The 14,539-nt window shown below is 41.2% G+C and overlaps 1 protein-coding gene across 3 annotated transcripts in view; it reads left to right on the top strand.

Annotated features, from left to right (window-relative positions):
• The window catches only part of C1H5orf22 (chromosome 1 C5orf22 homolog), a 29,004-nt gene extending 19,392 nt beyond the window's left edge, over positions 1-9,612 (top strand). For 2 of the 3 annotated variants that reach the window (XM_074386857.1, XM_074386860.1), the window contains 2 exons: positions 2,989-3,128; positions 7,236-9,612. In XM_074386857.1, the coding sequence (XP_074242958.1) occupies positions 2,989-3,128; positions 7,236-7,365 (270 nt within the window). In that variant the 3' untranslated portion in view covers positions 7,366-9,612. The remainder of the gene's footprint in view (positions 1-2,988; positions 3,129-7,235) is intronic. The other variant, XM_003936205.4, reaches the window with a different exon arrangement.
• Positions 9,613-14,539: the final 4,927 nt, after the last annotated feature.

Genomic DNA, 14,539 nt, shown 5'->3' with positions numbered 1-14,539 from the left:
ATATGGTTGGAGAGGCCTCACAGGCATGGCGGAAAGTGAAAGGCATGTCTCACATGGCAGCAGACCAGGGAGAGCTTCTGCAGGGAGACCCCCGTTTTTAAAACCATGAGATCTCGTGAGACTCATTCACTATCATGAGAACAGCGTGGGAAAGACCCACCCCAACAATTCAGTCACCTCCCACTGGGTTCCTTCCACCACATGGGGGAATTGTAGGAGTTACAATTTAAGATGAGATTTGGTTTGGGACACAGCCAAACCATATCATTCCATCCCTGGCCCCTCCCAAATCTCATGTCCTCACATTTCAAAACCAACCATGCCTTTCCAACAGTCCCATAAAGTCTTAACTCATTTCATCATTAACTCAGAAGTTCACAGTCCAACATGTCATCTGAGACAAGGCAAATCCCTTCCACCTGTGAGCCTGTAAAATCAAAGCGAGTTAGCTACTTCCTAAATACAGTAGGTATACAAGCATTGGGTAAATACAGCCATTCCAGAGGGGAGGAATTGGCCCAAAAAAGGGGAAATGCAAGTCTGAAGTCCATCAGGGAAGTCAAATCTTAAAGCTCCAAAATGATTGTCTTTGACTCCATGTCTCACATCCAGGTCACACTGATGCAAGAGGTGGGTTCACACTGTCTTGAGCAGCTCCACCAGTGTGGCTTTGCAGGGTATGACCTCCCTCCTGGCTGCTTTCACAGGCTGTCATTGAGTGTCTGCAGCTTTTCCAGGCACACAGTGCAAGCTGTCAGTGGATCTACCATTCTGGGGTCTGGAGGACAGTGGGCTTCTTCTCACATTTCCACTAGGCGGTACCCCTAGGGATTCTGGGTGGGGATCCTACCCCACGTTTCCCTTCCATACTGCCGTAGCAGAGATTCTCCATAAGGGCCCTGCCCCTGCAGCAAACCAACGCCTGGGCATCCAGGTATTTCCAAACATTTTCTGAAACCTAGGCAGAAGTTCCCAAACCTCAGTTCTTGACTTCTGTGCACTCACAGGCTCAACACCACATAGAAGCTGCCAAGGCTTGGGGCTTGCATCTCCTGAAGCCACAGCCCAAGCTCTATGTTGTCCATTTTAGCCATGGCTGGAGCCGCTGGAACACAGGACACCAAGTCCCTAGGCTGCACACAGCACTGGGACCCTGGGTCCTGCCCATGAGACAATTTTTCCTCCTAAACCTCCAGGCCTGTGATGGGAGGAGCTGCCACAAAGGTCTCTGACATTCCCTGGATACATTTGCCCCATTGTCTTGGGGATTAACATTTGGCTTCTCATTACTTATGCAAATTTCTGCAGCCAGCTTGAATTCCTCCTCAAAAAAATGGAATTTTGTTTTCTTTCACATTGTCAGGATGCAAATTTTCCAAACTTTTATGCTCTGTTTCCCTCTAAAACTGAATGCCTTGGCCAGGCATAGTGGCTCACGCCTGTAGTCCCAGCACTTTGGGAGGCCAAGGCAGGCAGATCATTTGAGGCCAGGAGTTCAAGACCAGCCTGGCCAATATGTGGAAACCCCATCTCTACTAAAAATGCAAAAATTAGCTGGGTGTGCTGGCACACACCTGTAATCCTAGCTACTCGGGAGGCAAGGCAGAGAATTACTTGAACCTGGGACGCGGAGGCTGCAGTGAGCTGAGATGGCACCACTGTACTCCACCTTGGGTGACACAGCAAGACCATTCTCAAAAAAAACTGGATGCCTTTAACAGCACTCTGAAGCACTGCTTTGCTGCTTAGAAATGTCTTCAACCACATACCACACATCTCTAGGCCAGGGGCAAAATGCCACCAGTCTCTTTGCTAAAACGTAAGAGTCATCTTTGCCCCTGTTCCCAACAAGTTCCTCATCTCCATCTGAGACCACCTCAACCTGGATTTCATTGTCCATGTCATTGTCAGCATTTTGGTCCAAGCCATTCAACAAGTCTCTAGGAAGTTCCAAACTGTCCCACATTTCCCTGCCTTCTTCTGAGCCCTCCAAACTGTTCCAACCTCTGCCTCTTACCCAGTTCCAAAGTTGCTTCCACATTTTCAACAGCGCCCCACTCTACTGGTACCAATTTACTGTATTAGTCTGTTTTCATGCTGCTAATAAAGACATACCAAGACTGGGAAATTTGCAAAAGAAACAGATTTAATGGACTTAGTGTTCCACATAGCTAGAGAGGCCTCACAATCATGGCGAAAGGTGAAAGGCACATTTCACATGGCAGTAGACAAGAAGAATTTGTATAGGGAGATTCCTGTTTTTAAAACCATCAGGTTTCCGGCCAGGCATGGTGGCTCACGCCTATAATCCCAGCTCTTTGGGAGGCCAACGCGGGCAGATCACAAAGTCAATAGATCAAGACCATCCTGGCCAACATGGTGAAACCCCATTTCTACTAAAAATAGAAAAATTAGCTGGGAATGGTAGCACATGCCTGTAGTCCCAGCTACCAAGGAGACTGAGGCAGGAGAATCACCTAAACCAGGGAGGCAGAGGTTGCAGTGAGCCCAGGTCATGCCACTGCACTCCAGCCTAACAAAGTGAGACTCCGTCTCAAAAAAAAAAAAAAAAATGAATTACCAAACTGACTCTACTAAAGACCAGTAATCACAAAATGAAGAAGTAGTTAAAGAATTATTCTAAGAAGAGGCATCTGGCCCAGACAGGTATATAGGTGAGTTCTACCAACACTTCAGAGAGCAAGTAACTTTTATGACATATAAACTGTTAGGGAAAAAATAATCCCAATGCATAAAAATATTAAAAATTAAAAGTTTGTCATATTTAAGGTGTTGGATATCCCAGTTACCCTGATTTGATCTTTATATGCTATTATGAATGTATTACATTATCACATGCACCCTGAAAATATGTACATCCTTTATGTATCAATAAAAATAAAGATTTGTCAATAAGGCCATTATTGATTAAAGAAGCTTTTAAAAACAACCATCATACAGTGTAATTTCCAAATGTCTTATTTTCAGGTTCACCAGGCTGGTTTGACCTGCGATTATTCAGAACTTCCTCACCATATCAGCACAGAACAAGAAATAGAGTATCTTATTCAATCGGTACATTATTTACTGACAAATTTACCAAAGCCTACTCTTGTGACAATTGCAAGGTAAGTGTGTTAGGCTGAATAATGGCAAACCAGAGATGTCCACATCCTAATCTCTGGAACCTGTGAATATGTTGCATTATATTTATGTGCATAAAAGCATGATTAACTCAAGGATTTTGAGATGAGAAGATTATCCTGGCTTCACCAAGTGGGCCCAATGTAATCACAAGGGTCTTTAGAAAGAAAGGCAGGAGGATCAGAATCAGAGTGTGATTCGAAAATTCTACACTGCCGGCTTTGAAGATGGAGGATGGGGCCACAAACTAAGGAACACAGGCAGCCTCTAGAAGCTAGAAAAGGCCAGGGGACAGATTATCCCTGGGATCTTACAAAAAGAATGCAACCCTGTAGGCACTTTTATTTTAGGACTTCCAACCTCCAAAACTATGTATGATAATCAGTGTTGCTTTAAGCTACTAAGTTTGTGGTAATGTTTTATAGCAGTAGTAGGAAACTAATACAATCTCTGTAGGTAAATCTAATGATTTCTAATATAATAATACTATTTTTTTTTTACCTACTCAGCTCAAAATTTAGATGTATTTTCTCTTCGATATCAGTGATGATACACAATATAATTATTGTTATCTTGTCTTTGAAGTTGGTAATGTTCAGGTGAACACAGGAATTTTCAGATGAACACAAGAATCCTCATTTCTGTGTCCTACCAATTTTCCAATTAATATTTAGCTGCTGCCGTGTTTTAAATTTGAACATAATTACTGAATAATTATAACAATTTAATAATGCCTTCCTATGTTAATTTTTGGACTGGTTTTATATGGAAGTATAAGGTTCTAAAGTAATTTAAACACTCAGGCTAATAATATGTAATTCATGACAAACATTTTGTAACATCCTTTTTTTTTTTTTTTTGAGACGGAGCTGCCCAGGCTGGAGTGCAATGGCGTGATCTCAGCTCACTGAAACCTCTGCCTCCCAAGTTCAAGCGATTCTCCTGCCTCAGCCTCATGAGTAGCTGGGACTACAGGCACGTGCCACCACACCCAGCTAATTTTTACTTTTAGTAGAGCCAGGGTTTTACCATGTTGGCTAGGCTGGTCTCAAACTCCTGACCTCAGATGATCTGCCTGCTCCGGTCCCCCAAAGTGCTGGGATTACAGGCGTGAGCCACTGCACCTGGCCTTGTAACATCCTTTTATCATTCTAAAACCTCATATTATGTAACCTACATACATATATATATGTGTGTGTGTATATGTGTGTGTGTGTGTGTGTGTGTGTGTGTATTATGGAACCTACATGTATATATATAATTCAAATATATAGATAATCATATCTATAATGTACACATACATAATATACATTATAGGTAATATGACCTACCATACACATAATACCTATACATATAGGAGGAATTAACGTAATTGATAATAAAATACATTAAAATGCCACACTAGACTCACATCTTTAAGAGATGCAGTTAAAAATGTATTGTAGCAGTTACACTGCATGATGTAAATGTAGCAGTTACAAATGCAGACAGATACCATGTGTTGACCAGATGCCACAAGCAAGCACTGCCATAATGACAAGATTTTTTTTAGTCTCTTCATAGGGGTCAGCCTCTTCATAAGGGTCTGCAGTTAAAGTCCAGTCTTTCCCCAATTTACAGAGTAGTTGATATTTAATGCATTTTTAAATACTTTCATATATATACAAAAGAATGTTCCATTCTAGACTGCATTAGTCTGTTTTCACACTGCTGATAAAGACATACCCAAGACTGTACAATTTACAAAAGAAAGAGGTGTAATTGGACTTAGAGTTCCATGTGGCTGGGGAGGCCTCACAATCATGGTGGAAGGCAAGGAGGAGCAAGTCCCATCTCAAGTGGATGGCAGCGTGCAAAGACAGAATGAGAACCAAGCAAAAAGGGTTTCTCCTTATAGAACCCTCAGATTTCATGAGACTTAATGACTACCACGAGAATAGTATGGGTGAAACTGCTGCCATGATTCAGTTATCTCCCACCAGCTCCCTCCCACAGCAATGGGAATTATGGGAGATACAATTCAAGATGAGATTTGGATGGGGACACAGCCAAACTGTATCATAGACTCAAAAAATTAAAAATTGCCTTTTCACTTACTTGAGTACTCAGTAGACTTTGAAAATATTCAAGACACAGCACAGCTGTTCATATTGCAGGATGATCCTGCCTGTTGCAAACCTTCTAGCAGTCCAGCCCTCTTGTCACAGTCCCCTAAATGTCAATAGGATTCATCTAGTTATTATGCCAATCAAAAATATACTAAGAGATTTTTGAAACACCCTTATGGGAGTAGCTCCCATCAAGAACCACTCTAATAGTGTTTAAAGAAGTCAAAAATTGGTGAGGTTCAGTGGCCTCATGCCTGTAATCCTGGCATTTTGGGAGTTAGAGGCAGGTGAATGGCTAGAGCTCAGGAGTTTGAGACCAGCGTGGGCAACATGGCAAAATGCTATCTCTACAAAAAACACAAAAAATTAGCTGGGCATGATGGCATTTGCCTGTAGTCCCAGCTACTTGTGGAGCTGAGCTACAGTGAGCCAAGATCACATGACTGCTCTCCAGCCTGAGCGACAAAATGAGACCCTGTCTCAAAAAAAAAAGTCAAAAATATTTTCAAAAGCATTGCAGTACCCTTTATTTGTTAAGACTTGTAAATTAAGTTTTTACATATGACACTTTAGGTCTTGCTGAGCTTAGTGGCTTACATCTATAACCCTAGCACTTTGGGAGCCTCAGGTGGGTGTAGTCCCAGCTACTCGGGAGGCTGAGATGAGAGGATCGCTTGAGCCCAGGATGTTAAGGCTGCAGTCAGCCATGATCATACCACTGAACAACAAAGGAAGATCTTGTCTCAAAAAATAAAGTAGGCCTTTGTCCATATGTGTATGTTAGTATTTAATAAAGTTTCTCAGGCCAGACATGGTGCCTCACACCTATAATCACAGCACTTTGGGAGGCCAAGGGTGGATCACCTGAGTTCAGGAGTTCAAGACCAGCCTGGCCAACATGGTGAAACCCAGTCTCTACTAAAAATATAAAATTAGCCTGGCATGGTGGCAGGCACCTGTAATCCCAGCTACTCCGGAGGCTAAGGCAGAAGAACCCAGGAGATTGTACCACCACACTCCAGCCTGGCCGACAGAGCAAGACTCCATCTCAAAAATAATAAATTTTTAAAATAATTTTTTTTTATATTATTGACTTAAATTTTCACATTAAGCCACAAAAATAACCTGTTACCAGAGCATGGAATGAGTTTATCAAGTGGTCTTACAGATTAGCTCTTTAGGTTAAAATACTTGTACTAAGGATTAGGCTAGATAACTAATTCCACTTCCTTCTATAAAGATTTCTGTGCTGCTCTTCTCATTCTATCCTCTAAAAGGCTTTATTCACCCTTATCCAGAACCAGGAGACACTGGTTAATCCAGGCGTAATTGGCAGCAGCATTGTAACTGCCCGTTGCAATTCAGGTTGTAGCTGGTGAGTTCTGGAAAGACTCCCAAAATACAGATCTCTGCCCCAACTCACTTGGCTCGTCGCTGCTTCCTACTGCCTAGAAAACTAAATCCAACACCAGCACATCACCACATTTCATTTTGAACCAAACCATGAATCCTTTATACTTCTGTAGTTAACAAATCATTTTTAGAAATAGAATCCTTTTATCAGTTGGAAAACCTCAACCCTCATCATTTCTAGCCCTAGCATACATGCAATAAAAGATGTCCAATCACTAAGTAAGCCCCTGTATTCCCAAGCATCATCTCGCTTTCAGGCAAACAGTGGTCTAGCAATCAAGCACTAAGGCTCATGCCACATGTCACCTGGCACAAGTTAATCTCTGTGTTTCAGATTTCCTTAAAGGGATAGTAATTGTGCCTATTTCATAGAGTTGCTGTGAAAATTAAAGAACATAATTTATGTAAGGTGCCTCACAAAAGGTAAACATTTACTAGCTTTCAACTGATACTAATCCAAAATCCAGCACACCTTAATTTCTGTTTTACATTGAAATCAACACACGCAGCTTTTCCTCAGAATATGGTTTTATCCTATGTGTATTTTTTTCTTTCTCTTCTTGGTTCTAGGTCAAGTCTGGATGATTACTGTCCTTCTGATCAAGTTGACATCATTCAAGAAAAGGTCCTCAGTATGCTACGTGCCCTCTATGGAAATCTAGACATCCAAGTGTATGCAGCAGAGTCTTCTCCCCCTTGAAACAAATAAAACGTTAGGCTCCTGTTGTATCTTGGTTTAGCAACAGGCCTTTAATTATTTGTAAATTAGTCTTCCAGAAAATACTGTTTTCGTATTAACTTTCAATTGAAATCTTTCAAATATTTTGAATCTCTAAACAACTATTTTCAGTTGTGGAATGATGGATTTTTTTTTTTTTTTTTTTTTTTTTTTTTGGCATCAAGTCTAATAACCTCAACTGATAAAACTCTTGCTTATCTGTCTTCCTTAAGTATTTTTTAGGGGTTTTTTTCTTTTCACTTTTCACCTAGGTCTATTGAACTATATGAGATTCATTCATACTTTATTCATTCATCCAATATCTATTGAGCACTTATATGTACCAGACATTATGTGCTGGGTATATATATGGTAATGAACAGAATAGACAAGTCCCCTGCCCTTTTAGGGGAGACAGATAAGAAATAAATTACGGATTATGAGAAATGTTATGAAGGAAAGGACAACCACAGACATGTCTCAGTACTCAGGGTACCCTGGCCTTATAGGAAAGTAACATTCTCTTTTTCTTTTCTAATTTTATAAAAATAGAGATGGAGTCTCGCATGTTACCCAGACTGGTCTCGAACTCCTAGGCACAAGCAATCCACCTACTAGGATTACAGGTGTGAGCAATTGCCCCAGCCAGAAACTAACATTCTCAAAAGCTACTATCAAAAAAAAGACTCACAAATTTGCCAGTCAGTGAAATTATTACAGGAAGGCCACCTTTCCAAGGAATTTGGCATTGTGGCCCTGCTCTTGCCAAATGCACTCAAGCATTGTTGGTATCAAGGTGGTCTGGCTGAGTAGACTTGACCACACAAAAATTAACTGTTTTTTTGAGGGTTTTTTTTTTTTTTTTGGTTTTGGTTTTTTGTGCCTCCAGGCAGTCGTTGTAGGTGTCAGTAATACAGTCCCTAAGTGCCACTTTATTGGCAAGTCTGGATTGATACGTTTTTCAGATGAACCAGCTTTTTATGTAAATAGTATGGGAAAAAATTAAATCTTTAATTCTGACCTGCCATAAATACCCAAAGACATAAACTGTCTTCCACCAACCCTCGTGACTAAGACACCCTTCCTGAGTCACTCTTAATCATGAAACTTCATTTTCTCAATTTGCCAGTCTTCTGATCTTTAGTATCTCTTTAGTTCAGTAATCTTTGTTACCTAACTGCTTGATTTATTTTCCTTTAAAAGGTGAAATGACATTTAAAGAAAAACACCCATCATTCATCAATCCCAACACAGCAGTTCTTTTCACTCTTGCATGTAACTTTCAGGCCTTATCCCCATGTGTTCCTATAGAGTTGCATGTAGCTGAAATTATACTGTGTTGCCTAACTTTGTGCTAATACCCAAGGACACACTTTATTATTGCCTCTCAGTGGATGGCACCTAACCCCGTTTTTCCAAGGATTCTATTTTCCAGTGAATTTTTGTCACTGAGTTAATTTCCCAAGTCTGATAGCATGAATGCTTATTTGTGTTGTGAAAAGCAGACCAGCCTGACTCAGCTTTCCATTTTGATAGAACAGTATGTGCCAAAAAGGTTTATTTTCTTGGTAAAATCAGAATTGTAGAATTGTGCTATTTATTTTTGAATTTTTTAAATTTTTGATTACTGCTTACAAACATTACTTTTATGATTCCTTTGCATGCTAAATAAGTTAAAGGGTATGTTTTAAACTGTAGCACTAACTAATCGTGTGTGATCTGAGTATGCTGATGGCTTTGATTTTGTGAGTGGTTTACTAGTCATTTATTGATTCCCATGAACTCTGATAAGATCCATTGTGGTTTTAACTCAGGTTGAATAAAAGAACATCAGTTTCTTTTATAGGAATGTTTGTTTAATTCTCATGTTTTATGATCATCTCTGAGAATAAAATTCAGTCCCTAATTGTTGAATCAACTTAGTAAATTATGTCTTGCACATTTCAAATAGGATGATCCTTTAAGATGTATTTCCTTTGTGTTCTAAGTACCAGTGAGGGCATACCATGGTAGAGTGTTTTGAATTGTATACTAATATCATTAAAGCATGGGATTTTAGTGGCTTTTTTAAAAATGTGACTTAAATTTAAGCATAGACTTAAACTTAATAAGTTGTGTATTTCCTAGTATCTAGGGGAAAAAATTTAAGTCTGGTCTTTCATAATAACCTTTTGACTATCAACTTTATATATCTTTAGAAATATTTCCTATAGGCATGGGTCTTTATGTGTTCTAGCTTCTCAAGGAGCTCTTAGTTAATGTCTAAGAGCTTTCACACTTTTTTTTTTTTTTTTTTTTTTTTTTTTTTTTTTTTTTTAGGTAGGCTATTGCTCTGTTGCCCAAGCTGGAATATAGTAGTATGATGTTGGCTCACTGCAGCATTGACCTCCCGGGCTCAAGCGATCCTCCCACCTCAGCCTCCCGAGTAGCTGGAACTACAGGTGCATGACGTCATGCTAGGCTTTTTATTATTATTATTATTATTATTATTATTATTATTTTGTAGACATGAAGTCTCACTTTGTTGCCCGGGCTGGTCTCGAACTCCTGGGCTCAAGTGATTCTCCTGCCTCAGCCTCCCAAAGTGCTGGGATAGCAGGCATGAGCCACCATGCCCGGCCTCTTTCACTCTTTATGATAATATCACCTAGTCTTGACTTTGTTTTCGCAGCAGTGGCCCTGGATTGCCGGCAGTAAATTCATCATACTGCCAGTAATTTATAGTCAGTGGTGTGTTTTTCAATACAAGATTCTCTCATTCACCATACATCTCAAGAGAAAGCACTTTAGTGAAACTTCAGAAATTTTTGTTTGACATCTTTCAGAAATGCTTGACATACAGTCTTGCCTTCTCAAAGTATGTTGACACTTTGATGAGGGGATCAGCATTTTTTATTGTAAAGTGTTTTTTTTGTGGGTTTTTTTTTTAAATCGGAATCTCGCTCTGTTGCCAGGCTGGAGTGCAGTGGTGCGATCTCGGCTTACTTTAACCTCTGCCTCCTTGGTTCAAGGGATTCTTCTGCCTCAGCCTCCCAAGTAGCTGGGACTACAGGCATGCACCACCACATCCAGCTAATTTTTGTATTTTTAATAGAGACAGGGTTTCACCATGTTGGCCAGGATGGGTCTCTATCTCCTGTCCTTCTGTTCCACACATCTCAGCCTCCCAAAGTGCTGGGATTACAGGTGTGAGCCACTGCACCCGGCTTATTATAAATATTTATGGTGTACAGCATGATATTTTGATATACATAGTAAAATGGTTACTATAGTCAAGTAAATCAACAGAAGCACTTCTCACATAGTTGCACTTTGTGTGTGTGTGACAAGAGCACCTAAAATCTCTTAGTAAAAATCCTGAATCAAGTGCAGCCCTACTAACTGTAGTCGTCGTGTGTACATTAGATCTTAGGCTCACTCTCCTGTGGACCAGCCGCTTCGCATCCTTTGACCGACGTCTTCCCATTTCTTCCCTCTCCCCGCTGGCCGTTGGAACCAGTTTTATTCTTTATCTCTGTATATTTGACCCTTTTTTTAGGCTCCACATGAAAGTAAGGGTTAGCTTTATTCATGCTCATTATCGTACTCTGCTGTGTCACCTTCAGCTGCAGCACTTTCACTGCAGTTGCAGTGCTGGTGTCTGCACTCATTGGTCTTGGACTGCCTCTTGCATTTCTAGCCGCATCCTGGATTCCAGACATCAGCACCATCCTTTCCCTTTATTCTCATTTGCATTCACAAATGAAGTTATAATGACTAAGGAGGTTCCCACGAACCTTGGTTCTTAGAACAGAGTTCTCTGAACAGTGAACATTCTGGTCACTCACTCGGAGGGTCTATCTAAGCATGGCAAATTAGTAAATTGGCATTCTATACATTAATGTCTTGCGAGTTTGAGTCCTATAATTCATTGGTACATGAATAGGTTAAATATTTTGCTAACTGGTTAAACATTAATATTTACCAAAATAGAACTCTAAGGAAGGGTGGGAGTGCTGCTCTAAATTGGCACTGGCTCAACTGTCATTTGACTTTAAGATTCTGGTGTTTGGTTTCTTCATTCTTTACTGCACTCAGATTTAAGCCTTACAAAGGGAACGCCTCCGGCCACCACTCACTGTTAGGCTGACATGCTCACAGTTTCAACAGTAGAGAGGGAAAGTCCTGAGACAGAAGGACTCCAGAGATGAGCGTCTCAAGTGCTCCAGTTCAGCTTTAAAGGCCAGGACGGGCTGGCCGCATGTGGCTGGCGGCCCTGCCTGCGTCCCAGCGGCACTTGGCGGCACGTCCTCGGGCGTTTCTCATGCTCTGCGGCTCAAGGGCTGGCACTTTTTTAAATATAAAAATGGGTGTTTTTTGTTTTTTGTTTTTTGTTTTGTAAAGTGATTTCGATCTTCTGTTGACATTCGGAGTGATCTTGTTCTGCGCTGTGTACAATGTTAGATAGGTGCGCTCTCCTGGTGTGTCGCCGCGGCTTGGGGGTTGCACACAGGATCATCTCACGTAACGCATTGCCTGTAACGATGTAATAAAAAGCCTCTTTCTTTAAAAAAAAAAAAGAAAGAAAGAAAAGAAAAAGAAAGAAAGAAGCAGAGCTCCAAACAGGAGCTCTGTTACAGAAACTAAGACAAGGCTGAGACGGCACATATGTACTTCCTTTGAGGACCGTCACTGAATAGTCAGCCAAACTCCAACTACAGCATCTCTACTATTTTGCTAACTTCAAAATGCTCCTTGACAGCAAGCAGATCTCTGAAGCCTGTCAGTCAGCCAGCAGCACTATTTAGAAGCCCTTGCACCCGATTTGAGGTGAATCATGCCAAGATTGAGCTGAGTGAGAAGTCCCATGACTAAATGCAGAATGGTGGTAAGAATGTGGGTTCCAGGGCCGACTGCTTGGCTCCTGTGTCCCCTTACGCATGTTCGAGCTCAGTGACCTCTCTCAGCCTCAGCTCCCCTTTTACAAGAAGAGAACTTAACTCATCAGAACGTTGTGAAGAAAAATATATATAAAGTCCTTAGCACTGGAATCACTGGCTGTTGTTTCCAAACTCAGTCCAAATGAGAATATCCTTTGGTGGCTGCCCCAGTCTTAGCTGCTCTTCCCATGACTCTCCAAATACTGATTATTTTCAACCCCCTATTAGCCCCAACCATATTCCCGTAAATAATAGAATTTCAAGGTTAGAGGTCTATTCAAGAAAGGTAGGCCCTTGGCCAGGTGCAGTGGCTCACACCTGTAATCCCAACACTTTGGGAGACCGAGGTGGGCAGATCACAAGGTCAAGAGATCAAGACCAGCCTGGCCAACATGGTGAAATCCTGTCTCTACTAAAAATACACAAAAATTAGCTAGGCGTGGTGTTACACACCTATAGTCCCAGCTACTCAAGAGGCTGAGGCAGAAGAATCGCTTGAAGCCAGGAGGCAGAGGTTGCAGTGAGCTGAGATCAAGCCACTACACTCCTCCAGCCTGGCAACAGAGACTGCATTAAAAAAAAAAAAAAAAAAAAAAAAAAAAAAAAAAAAAAGGTTCTTTCCCGTAAGGAAAGAAGAGATAATTAGGCAGAGTTACTGATAATTTAAAACTTTTGTCTTTCAGTTGATAAACCTTATTATCTGCCCTATATTATACATCCATTTATTCACAGTTTTAAATCTTACACTCTTGTGCAATTACAGAAGGTCAGAGAAGTCAAAGCTTACTCCAGCTTCTTTGTAGTTTCCCTTCTGCATGCTTGTAGATAAAATTCAGATTTGTGATGCTAAATGTTTGATGTAGACAGTGTTTGGAAGTTCCTGCTCCTAGACTTACAAATTACCTTCATAGAATCTAGGGTTGTCCTCACCATTTTTAGTATAGCTGATTTATAGGCAACTTGAAATAACAACAACAAATCCCTCATGAATCAGCCGAAGCATGACAGGGAGGTGGGGTAAAATGGGTACCTGCAACCAGTTCACCAGTATTTCCCAAACCACTCCCAAGCATTTCCTTCTCCTGGGCCTCTTCCTGACTAAAGATCAGCCTCAGCTTGTTGAGGGGTAAGGAAAATGGGATCGTTAGAGAAAGGGGGAATGCCTTTGTCAGCTTGGCCTAATAAGGTCACAGCCCATCAGCTGACACTGATGACTCAAGGAGGGAGGCTGAAGTCAGGGTTAGCACTAGGCTCGAAGGCCAACTTTTTGGGCAGAAACTACCCAGAACCATACAGCCACACCGTCTGCCCTCTGCAGCATTGCCCCATCAGGAGCAGGTACAATGACGGGCAGCATCATCACAAAGTGGCACCTGAAGTATCGGTGGCTTTGGAATCAGTCTCAAGTCCAAGTACTCCCTCTGCCAGTCACAAGTTGTGTAAAGTTGGGCAACTTGATGTCAGGAATGGTCGGGACAGCATGTCTGCCAGGGATCTCTCGACCTGCAAGAGGGTCCCAAAACCTGGAAGAGAGTGTGCGCTTATAGAAATAAAGAGAGACAGAAAGTGCGGGGGTCTGGAGGGCTGAGAAGGCAGTGCCTAAACAGCAAATTTATTTTTCAAAGGCCAGGAATAAATACACTTTCTTTGCTCTGGTTTACATCATTGCAAGAGGAAATGCAAATCTATACCTTACAAGGCCTATACAATAGAGAAGTCAGATACACAATCAGTGGTTGTAAAAAGTAATAGAATTTCCTGTGATCACAAAGCTTGTTTACATCCAGACATTATTCCTCATGGCTGCAGGTATTTTGGGTTTGATCCTGTTTTAGGACTCACATCTGAAAAGGTTTTCTGGTTTTGCTCATCAGAATATCTTTTAACCAGATTCTCCTTTGTCTGCTCCTGACTCAACTTATCTCAACTCCCCCTATTCAGGAGTCTCTGAGTCTGGAATCAAAGCCATCCGTATAGTGGCATTTGCTTTGCAAATATCCCCACAGTTAAACCATTATCTAGGGTACAAGGCAGTCATGCAAGTAAAGAAAAGGTTAAAGCTATTCTTAAAGAAAGTGTCATACAGGTTAAAAGCAGAAACTGGTTGCTGGTAGGGAGTCACTCGGTCTAGCAGCACCGCATAGTTTAGGCCCAAACGATATCGTGGTTAATATTAGAAACTGATCAGTCATCTTTCAGTTCCTTCTTCCCCATAGCTCAACTGCCTCCAGTAGGAA

The sequence above is a fragment of the Saimiri boliviensis genome, chromosome 1 (assembly GCF_048565385.1).
Source record: "Saimiri boliviensis isolate mSaiBol1 chromosome 1, mSaiBol1.pri, whole genome shotgun sequence".
NCBI lineage: Eukaryota > Metazoa > Chordata > Mammalia > Primates > Cebidae > Saimiri > Saimiri boliviensis.
Note: the sequence above shows the minus strand (reverse complement) of the source record. Positions and strands in the feature narration are given on the sequence as shown.